Source organism: Rhodnius prolixus, unplaced genomic scaffold (assembly GCF_049639745.1).
Source record: "Rhodnius prolixus isolate KJV_2025 unplaced genomic scaffold, Rpr scaffold_4, whole genome shotgun sequence".
Lineage (NCBI taxonomy): Eukaryota > Metazoa > Arthropoda > Insecta > Hemiptera > Reduviidae > Rhodnius > Rhodnius prolixus.
In genome coordinates, this window is record NW_027411614.1 from 16,888,616 (window position 1) to 16,908,289 (window position 19,674).

Here is a 19,674-nt window from a genome sequence, read left to right on the forward strand (position 1 = left end):
ATTTTGTTAGCTGTTAGATTTTAAATATTATCTTTATTCGCTTTGATCTTCAGTTTATTGCAAAAAATATGTTTTAGCATTCTGGTTTATCCATTAATTTTATTTTTTTCCCCTTTCCAATAGATTATTCCATGTATGTTCACCATTTCGACCCTTTTCGAGAGATTTTAGATTAATTTCACGTTTTACCTTTATTTTTGTAGATAGTTTAATGTGAATAACAAAAATAGATTTAACTTTTACTAATAGTTATTGATTCAATTACTTGTAATTTATGTTTTAGATTCTTCTGTGGACAAGATTCTAATTTTTGTTTGTTTCAAATTAGAAAGTTGCAAACAGAAATCAACATATCCTTCTAAGTATACATTTTTATGAGAAAAACTCAAGATATCTTTTCTGGCAAAGTAGCTGACATTGAATCTGACTTGCGTGGAACTGAGCAGTGACTGCTGGAAAGCTACATTTGACTCGCTCCAGTCGGTTCACTTGACAGCTTGGTCATCTTCTACTCAGACAGAAAAAAAAAAGGAATTTGTTTATAAAAAAGACAATTTACACGTAGCTTTGTTTTTGTCTTATAACTATTACAAGGAAAATCTCATGCACTTACGCAAAGATATAGTTAAAAGTTGATGCTAAAAACATAAACAAAAAATAGTTGTAGTAGGTAGGTAACAATTCTATTCATCTACCCCTAATGGTATCTTAAAACTTTGGCGTAATTAGCATTGTTTTTCGCTTTGTCAGATCCGGATTCCTCAGAATCGGTCTATATTTTCTAACATAAATTTATTAATTAAAATATTAATAAAGTTGTTTCTAAATTGATGACGATAAACGCATGCTTCACTATTTCTGATGAAACTTCTACCTGGTTCGAAAAGATTTAATTAATATCAGGAAAAAGTAATGCCATAATCTTCTAAAATTGTGTTTTACTTCTCATTTATTTAAGTCCTACAGGCTATAAAAATGTTTTTTGCTTTTTACAACACTAAGAGGTTTTACATGAATATTTTTCAGAAAATTTTACATAAAATCAAGCCTTCTTTCCGAGTGACAAAATAAAATAAAAAGAATAATACCCTTCTATATTGCATAATTACTAATTAATATACTTTATATTATTTATATTAATAAAAGAAAAATTGAAATAAAAGAAATCTTCTAGTTGGGTTAAAAAGAACAAATTACTGTCTAATGAGAAAAAATAAATAATTTAATTTCATATTGAATAGAAATTTCGCTCTCAGTGGCCACCTGCTTCTTTTCTCAGATTTTAATTCAGGCTCATCGTAAGCGGTAACCTCATCTTACAATAGGAGAACTCGAACTGAACTTGAGAACAAGTGTGGATTAAAATGCTTCTTATTCGACGATGCTAAATGTTACGCACATCTTATTTTACTTGTGAATTTTAACAACCATCATTGAATGTAATCCCTTCAGTAAAATTTACTAGGCTTTAAATATACTTCTACAACATAGCCTGAATTAACTTCTGCAAATTTAAATATAATAGACAATATCATCTTTTGGACATTATATACATTGAAAAACTTAATCATGGAATCTTGAGAAACTGAATTGGATATCTTTATGCACACAAATTGAATAACAAAAATGGTTTATCATTCAGCTGAAAATTTCTTTGTAACAAAATCTAGTTTAATTAATTTATTTTTTCGGTTAAATTAAAAAAAATAATTAATTTCTTTACGACTGTTTCGAAATTAATCTAATCATTATTTGATTTAAGTTAATAAAATAATTAAACGGTCAAGAAATATTACTAAGATGAGTTACAGTTATTCACATTATCTTAACAGAGGACAGTCGAATTGCTTACACGAATTATTTTAAATTACAAACCAGCTGTATGTTTATAAATTTTAAACTGCTGCGAGATGATTTTTGCAATTACATATTTTAAGCCCCATATTTTAGGTATGGTCCTAATTATTTATGTCAACTGTATTAGTTACATATTCTAATCCTAATTAATTATTCTGAAGAGTAAAAATACACTGAACTCTCTTCTTTAAAGTGGTCATTTTCTGTACATTCTCTGAGTTTGTCATCATGTTCCAAGATTTGACAAGAGATATTATCTTTTTTATCGTCTATTTCTGATTGAAAACTATCAGTCGGACTTGATTGGGCGCTCACGTTATCCAGAGTACCTTAAACAATAAAAATAATTGATTTAATTAATGTGATTGTGAGTTACTGATTTATAGATGTTCTTAGAGTAAAATTTTGGTGAGTGGAGGTAAAATAATGAAATTTAACCTCTAAATTGATTATTAAGAACTTATTGAAAATAATACAAGAATTTTATTGATAGATACAATAGGTTATGATCGAAGTACCTTGTGTTCCGCATTCAGCGGCAAAACTTTAGGACGTACTACCGGAGATGAGTAGATTTAATGCACTTAGGTTGTAAACATTATTTAAAAAACTCAATACTTCAGCGATAAAGATCAAGAAAGAAGACAAACAGATACAAATTATTGGCAGAAAAAATGACCTTTTGCTTATGAATCTGTGGTTGGAAAAGGATAAGGGGTGTACATCATCCAGAGTATGAACATCGCAACAACAAAAGAACTATCAAGCAACCTAATAATTCGATTCTGACCCTCATCTTTTAAAGCAAAAACATCCTAGATGATATAAAAATACTAATTTCTACGGATATTTTCAAAAGTTTAATCTCAACTGAAGCATGGAACTTCAAGATGTCTCAGAAATCGACTTCTGTCCATCGAAAAAGGTCTTCAGGCAGAAAAAAAAAATCCAGAAGATGAATTAATTAAAATTTCTTGTTAGCTCGTTTGCAAGTGCTAATTACAGGGTGGCTCCTAAATCATTTAAAATCATAATTAAAAGCACCATTATATTAATTTCATTGATCTTTCTAGAAAAAGAAAGTATTGCCCCTTTCAGCTTTCTCTATCAAGATAACTATTAAACAAAAAAAAATTACCTCCTAGAAGCATTTCTTGCAGTAAACAGTCAATTTTGGCAACGCCAAATAATTTTGCAAATTGTATTTGCTCTATCATTTGCCAGGTAATTGACTGTAAGGCTGGTATTGTAAGTAATAAATCACCAAATCTTCCTTTTGAATCATATTGCCTTTCATTAATATAATTTTGTAAATTTATATGTATTTCTTGTCTAAAACATTTTATTTTTAACGGATCTCTCAAACCTCTAGCATCTGAAAACGAATTTGACATTTAGATTTTCATTGAACTTGAATGTTTTTTATGTTTTAAGTTTTTTAGAATTAAAATAATTTCTGGATGTCATTAATTGAAAACATTGAGATTTGTTTCCAAATTTTCTTGCTTAAACATAATTACAATTTTAAATTCATACTTGGATCAAAGAAAATAATAGCTTTAAGACAAGCGAACTCTGTATCATCAATTTGAACTTCGTTCAATGGAGTAACCAGTTCATCCATGATTCTTGTACCAACTCTACTGATATCCGGGGCTGGTGATATCCCAACACTTTCTGCAAATAGAAGAAATACTCTGTTAATCTGAAAAGTGGCACAAAATAAATAAAAATTTTGATGTGATAGTGTTCGAAGGACATAGTTCCTTATTAGAAATTAATGTTCTAATTTAGAGGTTGAGAACAGCAATCCCAGGTAGGATACAGGGATATTTAATCCAGATCTCTGAAGCAGCAATATCCTCAAAGAACTAAAAGCTGATAATAATAGAAATGATACTATGTTGTATTAGTACGCAACAGAGACTTCGACATTGGACAGCTTCCAGGCAAAAACGTTACCCTCGAACGAAATAGTCTTTTGGAGGAATGAATGTACCAAAGGAATTCAAGAATAAGTAGAGGTATACTATTGAGGTGTTGGAGAGATAGCATGGTCATGTTTGGAGAAAAGAAGTGATAATAATTCCTGGAAACTTCAAAGCCTTTTTTGGATTTTGGTAACAAAACTCTTAGGAGTTCTGGTGAAGGTAATGACTGTGTGGCTTGTTACCTGACTTCCTGAAGGGAGGAAACCAATGCCAATTGAAAGTGGCGTAAGAGTGGGTTGCAAGAAACAGTGCATTTAATGCAGTGTCCTCTTTTCCTGAAGTTACGGTTTAGGATACTTGGTCCTGGATATTTCGGATACTGATGCTGCCATTGAACTTTGTAAGTTTTGTTTTGTTTTTTTGAGAGGTAGGGGTTGAGGTTAAAGCCTTTTGAGACTCAGGTCCCCATGTTTTTTGCTGCCTTAGAAATAATAATAACAATATTCTTGGCTGATTTCGGACTATATATATCATCTGTTATTTATTTACCAACAGAATGCAGAATTTGAAGGTTTCGAAGTTAGGAAGGTTACATAGAATAAAAAATTGTAAATATTTTGTAGAATTACCGCCACCAAATCTCGGTATAATGCGATTATTGCCAAGAATTAATATGTCCTGAAACTGAAGCGATCGCTTTGCCAAACCCAATAGCAGGTGTTCTCCAGCATGAGCACGTAACAACGCCACCTTTATTCAAATAGATTAAGTTTGGTTAGTTTATATTTGATTCTAATTAAAAAAATAAAATTAATAAATAAAAATTCAAAATTATTAACCTGATCATCTAAATGCAGTTCGCCAAAAGCTGGAATACATTTTGCCCACTGGACCATGTGTAGTACCTGTTGCTTCATTGAGTCACACACATCGTTTATTGTAGCTATTTGCATACTAGAAATGTCGTAGTCATATAAAACCTGTAATAATTACAGCAAACTCATTTTATTAGATTATTCAATATAATGATTCTCTCTTAACTGTTAACTTGTCAACTATTTTACTTTCTAGTATAATACAAGGAATTATAATCTTATCGAAAGAGAAATATTTTTCAAACACTCGAATTGGAGTTATGGCCGAATTATCCGTTTTGAGATACGTGGACATGAAAAAGTAGTTATTAGAAACTGTATTGTGTACATTGTATTTCCTTTTTTATTCTGCCAAAGTTCGTTTTAGCAGAGGTCAACAACAGAATATCACTGACTGTTTCAACTAGAAAATGTTTGATTGCAACCGACTGTACACAGTCTAACATAGGGAAGTGGAGGGGTTACTATTTAATTCCCCACCTTTAAGAAAATGAATTGGGAAATACGGACAGCAGCAGTGTTTTTAATTACACATAATACTGCGAGTCAGCCAGGCAATCGTTCGCCACTTCGAATGTAACATCACTTACCGTTCAAAGTCACTTCACTATTGCCTAATCCATATATTACCTGTTAATTAATAATTATTCTTTAATTTAGATTGCTCAGTTTTTGTAAAATAATATTAGAGTTCAGTGATTGATTAACAGTTTGTAGCGATTTTATAATTTATAGTATTGACGTCTACTAATTTGTTGATCAAGTAGTAACTAAATAGTAGTGAGAGAAACATTTTTATTAGAATTTTGAGAATTGCAATCGTGGGAACGTTTAGAGCAAGATTCCTCCCATTGTTTGGATCTTAATTACGGTTTTACTAAAACTAGGAATCTTCTGATGCTCTATTTAATTTATTAGCAATTAAATTTATAAGTTTAAACATATATTTCTGTTTCTTATTAATACCTTTACAATTGCAGAATTTCTGGACACCAACTCAGCATGCAGTAAGGTCTTAATTGTAAGACCGTACGCACTTCTACACTCATCATTACCGCTGCTCCGCCGTCCGCTGATTCTGTCCCTCTCATTCTGCACAGCTTAGCAAAAAGATTAAATTTAAAATGAAATTGTGAAAAAAAAATATTGGTGATTCATGAACGTGAGTATATGCTACGGACTGATTTCTTTAAGAAAATATTAATTACGTAGGTTCTACTTAAATTAGCCGCGTCAGTATTTTTATAAAACTTATTTAATGGCACCTACAAGGCCAATGGCCAATGTAAATATCTTTCAGTACAAAATAAATGTATTTTTTTTTTCTAGATTTTTTTAATGACAGAATTTTGAATATTTAAAATTTCTATTTAATTTTTATTAGAATTCTGGTTATTACAAAACTGAAAGGAAGTGGCTGTATTTTAATTTTGTCTTTAAATAATTAAAATTCCGAAGATGTATCTTATTTTGCTAAAAAATTGTTTTACTAACACATTAAATGAAGTGTAGTACCAAAACAGGTTACCGAACTAAGTACACGACACTGATCAATTAGGATGCTTTGCTGGGGGTCATTGTGTGAACCTTGTAACGGTTGAAGTGTGACTGTAGGGCGGGTGTGAGCTACCGTTCGCGGTTTTTGGCAGGCATAGTATCTGTTTACGGATTCCATATTACACACTAATCCCTTCTTAATGAACATTATATTAGCTATTAAAGTGCGGTTTTTACTATCTCTTAATCCAGGTGAGAAAATAAATCTTATGAATTTCACCCAAAATCCAACTTAATACTAAAACGAAAAGTCTGAAGGAACTTCAAATTTATTTCTGTTTAGGTGCAACCGTTTTCACATCTATCCAAAAGCGACTCTATTGGGGTGATTTTTCAGTTCTTTTTTGTAATTTTCTCAAAATTGGTTGCAACAATCTTCTATCTTCTATTATCTTCGTTTTTGATTTGCCCACTTAAATGCCATTCAATTTAAATTGAGAATTTTTCAATAGGAAATTTGGCTTTTATGGATTCCTAAGGGAACTGGCATCAAGGGATCCCTGAAATGCTCGTTCACAACTATTTAGGAACATTTGGAAATTTAACGTTGTCTTAATTGCAGAAAGAGACAATAAAGTCTTTCACGCAAGATTTCGTTTGAACATTCTAAAGAAGGTTATACACAATTTTTTTTAACAATATACCATTTAACATATCTAGTTATTTTTAAGGTAAGTGGCAAAATGATAAGCTTACTGTCTTTCTTCATGCCGGCCTTAAAACATTTCATCAGTCTGCAATAGCGGCATTGATTCCTTTTGTCTTTGTCAACTACACACCTCCGATGGAACCTAAACAGGAAATTTAAAGACATAAATATAAGTATGATTAAATGTGGGCAAAAAATTATCATTTCTACCCCTTTTTACTCGATAATGAGAGTTTCATCCTTCATTAAAACTTTCTGCCTAAATAAATGTATCACATGAAGAAGTGAAGTGTGAAGCTTGAAACTTTCAAGGAGAACCTATCTGGTAATAAATGTAAATGATTTCAATGCATTAACTTTTTTGCTTTCTTTAAAAGTCTGGTAAAATGTAACAAAGATTATTACAATAGCAGCGATGGATGTAGCCGGCCAGCGTCACCACCATCAAGAAAACAGTTCATTCCATGTCTCTGGGTGCATATGCATGTGCACGTGTACGTATGTATATGCATATACAGGGTGAACCAGTAAGTATTGTCAATAGGCCTACTGCGTGTAGTACATCTAAAGTGGAGTTCAATGACGTATTGGCCAACTTCATATTTTCTACTGTTCTTGAGTGACGTTAGATTTTGAAACTAAGCAAATTAGCCTTCGATTATAAAAATAGCACTTGTTTAAAATATTTTCTAACATTTTGTCAAATATTTCAGTTTAGATTTGTTCTTTTTTTTTTCTTTTTTTTAATGTGCAATAAGTAACCTTAGACTACCTTATTTTAAGACAATCTACTTTAAAAATTGACTACAGCTCCATCTACAAGAGTTTAATGAATTAAACAACACAATACAATATCACTGCTGTATGCTCGTGAACACGTTTTCTGGTAATACAAACGTAATTTCTCATACGAAGATGAAAGGAATCCTGGAAAATGATATACCGTTTGAAAGCCCATTAAACAAGGAAACTTTTGTAAAAAGTGCCAGCACCTAGGTCTGATAATGATCACGTAAGGGCTGAATGAGTTTTCTTAAAAATTACGATTACTATTATTTTTCCAGCATCCGGAGGAAGTTTGAGGCTGTTTGGAGAATAACTTATGCTTCGAAATGGTATCAATTTTTAGAAAATTTATCTGTCTTTCTAACCGTGTCATCAGAATCGAATTCGAACTAAAACTTTCTGAGTAATAACATTTTTATTGGAAAAAAGTAATGATTTTAGAAAAAAACTTTAAAGTGACGTCACTCAAGAACAGAGGAAAATATGAAGTTGGCCAATACGTCATTGAACTCCACTTTAGATGTACTACACACAGTAGGCCTATTGACAATACTTACTGGTTCACCCTGTATATATGCGTGTATTTGTATTTTCCTTACCCTAATCTGTTTTGCTTACAGATTGCAGTTGCAAAATAAGTAGACAAATTAAAAAAAAGAAAAGTTGTTTACTATGTTAGGAAATATTAATTCCAGGACAAAATGAAAATGAATTTAATCCTTAAGAGAGAAACGAATTAAGCACAAAATAAACTTGAGAAAGAACAAGATCTGAATCTTTAACAACTAAAGATAACTCATAAAAACAAAATACCGACAAACATTATTTAAACGAAGTAACTAAAAAAGATTATATATTAACACCACTTGTTTTTGTTGAATTACTCAGTCCTAACTAATCCATATGGCTGGATTAAGCCCTTATTTGTTCGGAAAACACCACTGCTCCTTGCTGAGCCATTTGAGAATAGTAAAAGTAAATAGTGTAAGAGTAAAGTAATGCTTTTTCTTTCAGGTTGGCTTTACATCTATATCTACCGATCAGGTGTTTGGGAGCCATAACTGCTCCTTTAAAAATACCACGAGGGTTGAAAATCATTCAAAAAAAGAATACTATTTCCATTCAAAGTTTTCATTATAGATTTTTCGTAATGACAGTGGATTTCACGTCTATGTTACGAACTTCCCTGTCAAGTGACAAATTATACACAACAATATTTTGATCCTAAAGTCTAACCAACGACAAATACTTCGATTTAACTTTGGACAGCAAACTGATCTGAAGCCTAACCTGTGATAGCAACATCAAGAAACTACATGCAACACATAACTAATTTCTCAACCTGCGCGACTGATTCTCCTCGATGTACTCACTACAATCAACTCACTCCATGAGTTTCCATTATCTCTGCGATCCTCCTACGATGGTTCCAAAACCTACAGACACACAAGAATTAAGCAAATCTTAATTTTAACTTTCTCCTCTGGCAGGTTTTTCTATCCTTTTTCTCTGGAAATTATATCCTTGTCCACCCTAAACTGTAATGACGGTCGTAATGGAAATACATTAGTACTTTACATATATTGTATATAGTATTTAAGTTTATCTATCCACAGCGACATGTTGGTCCGCACCATTTGGAGAAAAGAATGAAACACACCTGTTTTATAGACATCTAATTACAATAACAGTATAATTAATCTCCGCATACATCATAACGCAAGTAGCACGTCTCCGTACTTTACCTTTCACTAATGAAGACACACTCCATGCCAAAATGTACGATATATAAAGAAATAGCGAGTTTTCAAGACATACATCCAACCAATTAGAGTTCAGAACACAAAGCAGAAAACGTAAACGTCAGCAAATATTTTACAGCTACAATTCGCCGAATAGATAAGCACTCATGAACATTCTGCAATAATTTTACTTATAGTAAATAATTGCCTTACCTGCAACTATAAATATGATTTTTTCTAATAGAGCGTCGAAAAAAGCCTTTACAACCGTCGCATGAGTACGCTCCATAATGTTTGCCAGTAGCTCTGTCTCCGCAAATACGACATTCGTAAACGGACGATACCAGCTCCCGATTGTCTGTTTTATACAATATCGGTTCTATGTCTCGACATTCTTTACCTGGTAATAACATTCAATTATTTTAAGAAAACAAATAAAAAAATAGTCACTAAAATAAAGATTTTTTGAACAATACGTTTTAACACCTGAATTTTCACAGAAAAAATTCTCTAAGATTTTTTTTGGAAAAGTTTTCAAGAAACTGAAACTCAAAAATCCCTCTTTTCAGCACAATGTACGATTTCTGCATCTATTTAAAGGTAAGGGACAACAAGAGCAATAAATACATACTGGAATTCAAAATTCAATGAAAATCGGATAACTAGTGGCGCGACTTTAATTATAATAGTAAAATTATACTTTACAGGAGATAGTTTTCAATTTCTTCTTTGTATATTCTCGATATCTGCTGCAACTTCATTAACAAAGCATGCTAACTGCTTTTACTGCTATGAAACATGTACCTTGAAAACTGTTTTCCTGCAGTTTGGGGATGAAAAATTTAACGTTCCCGTTGTTGGTGTTGCAGTTAGGCAAGGTAACTAGCCAACTTGCTTTCCTACCTTTGATTAATTACATTTTTGATCAAGATAACGTTCAGTAAATTAGATTTGTTTGTATGTAAATGCTTGAAGAGAAATTGTGGTGTCTATGTTCAGTAATTGTCAATTTTTAAGGTAATAAAAAAGTCATGGATACCCTTTTAGCATTGTTTCTACCAATGTTGTCAACAGACCAAACTTTACATTAACCTGATCTTTGAATGTAAATCATTTTTCTTAAGAGTTTTCGGTATCTTTTCCCATCTTAATTAATAGAAATACGGTACAGCTATTTCTTATTTAGATTCCTGACACTTTAAAGCTTTTGGACATTTTCAAATATTAAATCAAAACGAAGAACTGGAACTGGAACCACAATAGCCAAATGGTTAGTGACAAGGCCAACAAAGCTAAGAAATATTGTGGTAATGGCTTCATTTCCAGGTCTAGGCCTTATATTTCGTTTAATGTTTAATATGAAAAATTATTGTAAAGTATTATTGCTAGCCGACTCATTCGACAACATCTGATTGGTAGTTGCACCTAAGGCCCGCCTGAAAAAGAAGACAATAGTTTACTTAATCAGCGACCAAATGTGCAGTAATATTGTGTGGAACATGAAGTCGTGAAGTTATTAGGAATGCGTTTGAATCATATCAGTAAACGCTAAATTCGTCCATTTTGCAACCTTTTTCTCGTATTCTGTTTTATCTACGTTGTAGCGGTGAATTTCTCTTATAAAGTAAGACATACTCGGATCAAAAAAGTTAGATTACTTTTATTTCTAAAAGAGAAAATTGTATAAGTCCAGCCTACATTGAGTGCCACAGTACGCTTCTCGTCAGATCTTGAGGATCAATTCTTGAATAATATGGGACAGCTTTTTAATCAATTTTAAAAATTATACTGATAGTTGCTGATATTATGCTGATAGTTGAAGTCTGGATGATTTAAATGATGATTCTATTATTTTTCAAAAATTTGAAAGGACATTTAGCTCTTTCTCTCTAAAGGTCAATGCGATTTGTTGTTTTCAGACTCAAAACTGTCATTAACCTCCAAATTTATTACTCAGCAACTAATTACAATAATGTTTAACATAGCTAGTTTTATAATCAGCAAGCATCTATAAAAAAAATATTAGAAAAACAATTCGAGTACTTGACCGAAACACAAAACCCTAAAAACCATTAAATTTTTGTTTTATTTCTAGACTAAAGTATCAAAAAAACGGCTATTTTTGGAAAAAATGCAATCGCTAATTTTCAAGGATGATCACTTTGATCGCTTGGTGAAGTTTTAAAGAAATTACTTTCTTTATTTTGAACTGCAAAACCCAAAATCTCTAAGTGTGAAGTAAATGGTTAACCGAAATACATAATTATAGAAAAATAATTTAAATTTTTGTGCAGATTTCCTCACAAAGAGTTTCATTGTTTTCATTTTGCACCATTTTGTAAAGAAAAATGGTGATGCTTATATTTTAATGAAACACTGAAACTAAACACTAATTATTTTTGCAATTAAACAGGTAATCTAGAATAGGAAGCTACGTTTTATCAGTTATAAGCAAAATATAAATAATAATTTCTTTTATCTCCTTTAGTATTTAAGAAGCTTCTGTAAAGAAGAGAAATAGTTCCAAAAAGTGGATTTAGAACATGTTTTCAGGCAAAATATCCTTAACAAACATAAAATAAGCACGAAATAAGCGGAAATAATACATAGTTTACATTATATGAGAGAGTTTCACGAAATTCTGTTCAATAATGGAAAGAAATTTTGAGTATCCATCACTAATACGAACATCCAGGCAATTTGTGAAACTTTGGACACTTTGTAGTAATAAATGAAAGAACTTGGCATCAATAAATCACAGCGAAAAAAATCCAAAAACATGGACTTTAGTGAGTATGATTAAATTTAAATAAAACATAGATATGCCCTTTAAACTTTACTTTATGTAAAAAAAATAGCTGCAAATAATGTTCTCAATTCAAATAGAATCTTTGGTAAAGTACGTTTTAATAATAGACAAAATGGTTTAAATTATAAACATACCTCTGTATTTCAGCATCTTCGTCTTAAAGTAGAATCACAGAAAAACCAGAGAAGAAATTAAAAAAAAAAAAGAAAAAAGTCACTTGTGACGTTGTATTGGAGCGAATGGGGCTACAACTAAAGAACATTCACTAATATTGCTGATGTATTTATTGTGTGAGCAGTTTGTTTAGGCAAGCTACTTATTTGTTATTAAAAATCTTTTTTTTTACCAAGATAAATTCTGTTTGGGAGAACTTCTAATATTTTGATTATTTGTTTTTTTCTTAAATATTATTGAAAAGTAATTGTTCGTATTATTTTTCTTAAGTTGAAGTAGAATTGTTTGTTATTGTAACTGTAAAAATATGGCTTGATGTTTACTTTGTGTGAGTGAATCTAGATTTTTTAATTAGTTTTTTTCTCTCTAATCTTTTATTTTGGATTTGTTAAAATAATATGAAATAATTAAATACTCTTTCAATGTAAAGTCCATTTTTTACTTTCTTTCAATGTGAAGTCGTTTTTTATGACAGTTGAAATGTTGTAGCTTGCGACCAATTTTTTAAAATTAGCGCTACATATGCTGATATTTTTCTTTTTATCCTGATCTTGTAACATAAAACGGCTTTAAAATATATTTATTCGTTGTCGGAGAAAAAATATACCATTATTAGTGACAGCCAGAGTGCGTTGTGTAAATTATCACATATACACAACCAGTCTACAGGAATGAATCACATTATCGCAGAGATTGTAGAAACTATTGCCATTTTTAAAGAGAAGGGAGTCTGCATTAATTTTTTGTGGGTAAGAGGTCATTGTGGTATAAAAGAGAATGAAATTGTTGATACACTTGCAAAGGAAGCCACTGATAGTGGGGAAATGGCTAATTATACATTACCACACACCGATATCAAGGGTATAATTGCAAAAGCAGCACTACAAAAATGGCAGACAGATTACAATAATGGTGATAAAGGTAGATTCTATAAAACTATGGCAGATCAGTTACCTAGACAACCATGGTTTAAGGGAACTGGCACTAATAAATGGGTTGTTACGACAATAAGCAGGCTGAGAGCGAACCACGCGGTGTGCGGATCGTATCTACCCAGGATCAACAAAAGGTCCTCTCCTCTTTGCGTAGATTGCAATGAGGAGGAAGATTTCAAACATGTAATAATGATATGTCCACGTTATGTGGTAGAAAGGAAACGAATGTTTGACGATATATACAGGTATTTAGATGCACCATTTCGCTACGAAGACATTATATTCTCCACCAACATTTATGTGCTTAAGTCGATAGCAGAGCTAGCAATGAAATATGAATGTATTTAGAAGCTATAGCCGAATTAGAATGAATGGAACAAAATGCTTAGAGAAGGATTACGTGATTTTAATTTTGGTTAAGCGAGAAGGATGGCAGGAGCACAGAGTGCTGCTCCATCCATTAGCAGTAGTTTATGTAAATAGCGGTATATAGTAGAATGATGAATGTGTGAAGCGAATGTATTTGTAGGTAAGAACGGAGAGTAAGTGATATTCTAGTGATAAGCACCTAGACGATGCTGGCTGTATGGCGGAAGCCAATGCCAAAAAAAGAAAACAAAAAAAAACAAAAAAAAAAAAGAAAAATTTCAGAAAGTGGAATGTTTTGATAACGGTAAAAACAAATCACCACTTCTTTAATAATGACCATAAAAAATATTAAAATTTCACAATTCTCTGGAAGCTCAAGACCATCCTTCCAGCCACCTATTTCCTCATTTTGAAATCACACTTGACTGACAGACATTTTAGAGTGAAAGTAGGAACTATTCTTTCTCCATTCAGCCATGCTGACGCTGGAGTTCCGCAAGGCACCATACTAGGCCCCATTCTGTACACAATCTACTCCTCAGACATACCTACTCATCCTCAAACTACTCTTCTCACTTATGCTGACGATACTGCCATCTTATCTACTGACAAAGATCCAATAATAGCTCATAGAAACCTTCAGTCTCACCTCACCTCCTTAGAAAATTGGTTGAAAAAATGGGCTATCAACCTGAACGAAACTAAATCTCAAAACATTACTTTCACTCTTCGACGCATCGCTCTTCCTCCTATCTTTTACAATCTAATTCCTTTACCAGTAGTCAACGTAGTCCGCTACCTTGGGCTTTACCTTGACAGAAGACTTACATGGAATACTCATACACGACTTAAGAGAACAGAACTCAACAGGCGCTTCCGACTACTGAAAAGACTACTCGACAACAGATCAAAACTCACTCTAGACAACAAAAGACTAATATATGTAAGTGTATTAAAGCCAGTCTGGGCTAATGGCATCGTGGGGTTCAACCAAACGCTCAAATCTGCAAAGGATCCAGTCCTTGCAGTCTAAAATTCTTCGCTCTATAGTAAACGCTCCTTTCTACGTCACCAATCAAACCATTCACACAGACTTAAACATTCCTTTCGTCACACAAGTTGCAAAAACAGGATACAGAAAATTCCATCTTAACATTCAATCTCATCACAATCCACTTGTACAACATCTAACTTCCAGGACATTTCCAGACAACACTTCTAGGCGTCTTAAAAGACAGTGGCCTCGCAATCTCCTCTCTGATGAAGAGAGTCAATAAAAAATAAATTTTATTGGAGTGTTTCCGCCGTTATTTATAACTTTTGTTACTTATTTTACAAGCTTAATATTACACGATTGTTATTTGTGCAATAAAACATTAAATTTACAATTACTACAATAATTCCAAGCTGGGCTAACTCATTACCAAGCATATGGCTAACCTTCCATTTATCAATTTAGAGCACACGACCAACATGTGCTGATGGTACCTGTGAATTAGATGATTGGTTACAGAACAGACTGATAGTAGTTATGTGCTGAATCATTCTGTATCAATTAAATTTCTTTTATTTAATACCAGCTGCTTTGTATTACCGGTCCATTCATTAATTTGTAGGAGACAGAGTAACATATTTTGCCAGAATATATTCAATAACTATCTTATTTTCTAATGACGGTTAGATTTACTAAAAACTACAAAAATGAAGATTGTACGTTTTGATCTTTTTCCTTTAAATAATTTCTTGGTGTGGATATCTACAACTGCACAAATAATCAAGTAATTTTGGAAAGTACAAAAGATGAGTACCCGCTGCCAGCCCTCAAAGATGAGATGCTAGTAGGCGATAGATAGTGAATGATCTGAAGCAATTTTATTGGCAGATAAAGTTGAAGGACACGAGAGTAATTTAAAAGTAGAACAGCAGCGCTGAGAAGTTACCATATTTTTTCTTACAGAAAGCTTTAGAGAATTTATAAAAATTTCCGCCGTTTGAAAGTCAAAATGGATTATATTCTATATTGAACATATTCTGTTCACAAAAATTTGAGACCTATAATTCAAAATAAAGTTCCAGTTAATAATTAATAAGTAGAATGGTCTCCATAAGTGAAGTATTTGGGACTGAAACTAGAATAGCGTAACATTGACCTTAAATTTGAAACACTTAAGGGATTTATTGTTTCTGTCTTTCATTTGTAAATTAGAGTTCCAAATTAGATACCAGCAAAATAATCTCTTCTTTTATTTGATGGTAGTAATTAAGATATGCTACTCCAGCATGGAATTTCGCGTTCCTAATCAATATGCTGCTGAATCTACAAAGAATATGTAACAAAGTTTTGAAATTTGCAGCAACTTTATACATAGATAATAGCGCTCTACACAGACAGACGTGTAGTATAAAGGATGCAACCGAGAGATTCTTTGCATATTCAGAACTGAGCGAAAATCAGCCTAATAAATCAAATGCATAATGCATAATGTAAGTGCTGCATATAAACACAATAGAGTTTAAGAGTTATCTCTGTGAGAACGTATAATTGAGTTAGATATACAGACTCCGTGTAAGTCTTTTGCCCAGATAGAACTCCAAGTAGCGAACGCTATCAACAGAAGTAAGGATTTCAATTCACCACCCTGGAGGGCAGGTGATGAGATTACATTTCTCTTTGTTAATTTTAGTACTTATTTCCTAAACCATTACAAGACTAAGTTGATGATTAAGTTTTGTAATTTTATAAAAATTAAGAATACAGTAAAACCATCCTCAAACATTTTTAGTTAGAGAAAGAAAGATAAGGATTCGAATACGTTAAGTTTATGAATCAGGAAACAATTGCATATTATGTAACAATGGCATATTCAATTAGATGCTATAAAATTTTGTTAGGCAATATTTACAAATCACATACATGAAAATGCAAAATATAGTTTAGAATAGAGGTAAACATTATGAGAATGTGATTGTTGGAATTTTCCACTCGAGTGAACTTGTGGAAAGTAAAGCCAGAGGGCAAAAAGTTTGGTATGTTGGAAGTCTAGTTTTGGTACTATTTACTTTCAGGAAGAGATGGGCAGAAGTTTTGGACGTTACCAACTTGAAGAGTCGTGGTCGGACCAATTCTAACAAGGGACCTCTGGTGAAACTCTACACTGTAACAGATTTAGATACAGAGCACGACTTCTTCTTTTTTTACTTTTTCTTTTTTAAAAACAAGTTATAAGTGGTGGGGAGATTGCCAAGGCGTGAGTAAAACATTTACCTATATAATATTAATATATATGGATGTTATATTTTTTACAAAGCATGTACCTGCTGCACATTTATGTTCTTGGCAAAAAGAAAATGGAATTTTTGTGCTTAGAAAATGTATTTTAATTCTACTTTGTTCGTGATGTACCGCTTTGGCAACATCCTGTATCCTATTTAACCAGCATACATCCTTATACATTCTAATGATCACTATACGAATGATTCCTTTGTCTAACCACACAGGAACCCAGAGGAAGCCTATTGGAAGGTGCAGGGCCATCTTGATCTTATAGCTGAACGAGGCTTGCATTGGAGAATTGATTTCGGTACTGTATGCGAGGAATATGTATAGAAATCTCCTAAATTTTAAAGTTTTCCAAGTGAGAACAACATGTGCTGCTTAACAGTAAACGGAATCTAGAAATGTTTAAAATGGTAAAATAATTCTAACGCGGAGTAAAATGAATCCAATTTTTTCAATCATTGGAAAAGATTCCAAAGATTTTATTTAAATTTTTGGCACTGTTTACTCTCTTAAATCATTATCGTCTCTTAAGAATTCTTATGATGTTTCAAAAGATTTGAGACCATTTCTCAAATTCCAAGGCGGTGAAATTAGGTTAACAAAATTTTCAGAAAACTGGTATTATGTTGGTTCAGGTTGAATAAACAACCTATTAAGTCGAGAATCTTCGATTTAGTTGGTAAGATCTCAAGACCTTGATAGCTAGTCCTGGTACAATATCATCTTCTTCTTCTCGTTCTTCTTCTTCCAAGGTATTTCCCTAACCAGGGTTCCTTGCGCCAAGCATCCACCCTTCCCTATCCTAAATGTCGCTTTCGCATAGTCCTCGCACTATCTTTACTTCTGTTACCTGCGCGAGCCAACTATTCATAGGCCTTCCTCTTATTTGTCTACCAGTAGGTTGCCAGCAGAGAGCCTTTTTTGGGAGGTGCGTATCGCTCATGCGAAGAACATATCCAAATCAAAATAGCCTTCTTTCGTCTACCCTATCCAGGATGGTTCTATCTATATCGACGGCTTCCCTTATTAACCAAATTTGGGACTCTATGTTTTCCTTAAACATCTCCTCCAGAGATCCCATTCCTGTCGAATTAAGGGTATTGCCTTCTTTTGCTGTCAATGTCCACGACTCGGTTCCATACAATATTAGGCATTCTATGAGGGGAGTGAAGATTTTATGCTCTATGGGAAGAGGCTCAAACCGCGGTACAATATCATAGCTGCTTTAATTATCTCCAAAGAAATTATCTATAATCGACGGTGACTCTACATTTTAAAGGAAACTGAATGACTGGAGCAATTTGCTGTAAATAATTGAAACTAGGAAAGAAAGAGAAAATCCTCAGTTTATCTGAAATCTTATTAAGTTGCAGGTATTTGGTAGTAATCAGTGAAGATGACATCAGAACGAAAAATATCTCTACTTAATCCACGCTAAAGGAAACATAACTGTAACTTTCATCACTTTTATTCTAACCACCATAACAAGCGGAAATGACAAAAAAAAAAGAAATTTGAAACAAAAGTGCTTGACTACTTTCCGGGACTAAAACCAACAAGAAGAACCTGTTCCCACGTAATTCGTATCATCTAGATCTATACCATGGACGTCCAGCTCTTGTTGTTGGTAGTTTTTACATGCGTTGTGTTGCATCATCATACTGTTTATTTTTGGTGCGTGATTTTTGTTTTTGTTTTGTTTGTTTATTTAAAAAACCTCCTCCATCTTCATTCACCATTACTTCCGGGAAATATAAATGTATCTATTAAATTTGTAAGGGAGGGGATTAGCTTAGTGGTTAGTGTATTTGATTCCCGGAGATCCCGATTTCGATTTTCCAGCTGCCGGAATCAAATTTTCTAGTTCTAAGTGCTTCTTCACCACCCTGCCCGTTTATAGAAGGTGTTTTTTCTTAAATTAAAATAATCATAATAAACATTTTTGATGAACCTGCCAAGTACGCCGGTTTAATAAATTTTAATTAGATTAATAATTTATACAGTACTGTTTTTATTATTATTATTATTTTTTAATGATTTAAGGCTTGTCATCTAAGGTTATTGGCGCCCGGAGCTTTTTCAGTGCACTGCCGGCCTCCGGACAGTGATCTGTAAGAAGCTCCTAGGAAAAGAAAATCTAAGTGTCAGCATCTGGATTCGAACCCGGGACCTCCGCGTGGGAGTCCAGTACGCTAACCGCATAGCTAAACCCTTCCCTTCTTTTTATTACGAGGGTCGTTTGAATAGTCCGTGCAAAAATAAAAACTACTTAATTTTTGGGGGTAAACCTTTTTTATTTTTCAACATAGTCTCCTTTTAGGCTTATACACTTCGTCCAACGCTGCTCTAGTTTGTTGATACCTTCCAAATAATAGGATTTGTCCAAGTCTGAAAAATAGCCATTCGTTTCTGCAATCACCTCCTCGTTTGAATAAAATCTTTTTTCCGCCAGCCATTTCTTCACATTGGGGAACAAATAGTAGTCCGAGGGAGCCAAGTCTGGAGAATAGGGGGGATGTGAAACGAGTTGGAACCCTATTTCCATTAATTTTGCGACCACAACTGCTGAGGTGTGAGCTGGTGCGTTGTCGTGATGGAAAAGGACTTTTTTTGTGGGCCAATCGTGGGCGTTTTTCTTGCAGCTCGGTTTTCAAACGCTCCAATAACGATGAATAATATGCACCTGTAATAGTTTTACCCTTTTCCAGAT

At 32.9% G+C, this 19,674-nt stretch overlaps 1 protein-coding gene across 1 annotated transcript; it reads right to left on the bottom strand.

Moving 5' to 3' along the window:
- Positions 1–931: 931 nt before the first annotated feature.
- Positions 932–12,521, bottom strand: LOC141455375 (hepatocyte nuclear factor 4-gamma-like). Its single transcript, XM_074130402.1, has 9 exons — positions 12,341–12,521; positions 9,611–9,797; positions 6,917–7,011; positions 5,630–5,763; positions 4,628–4,768; positions 4,418–4,538; positions 3,394–3,534; positions 2,996–3,232; positions 932–2,186 (listed from the first exon to the last, which is right to left on the bottom strand). Exons 1-9 carry the CDS (start codon positions 12,354–12,356, stop codon positions 2,008–2,010), a joined length of 1,251 nt encoding a protein of 416 aa, XP_073986503.1. The 5' UTR covers positions 12,357–12,521; the 3' UTR covers positions 932–2,007.
- Positions 12,522–19,674: the final 7,153 nt, after the last annotated feature.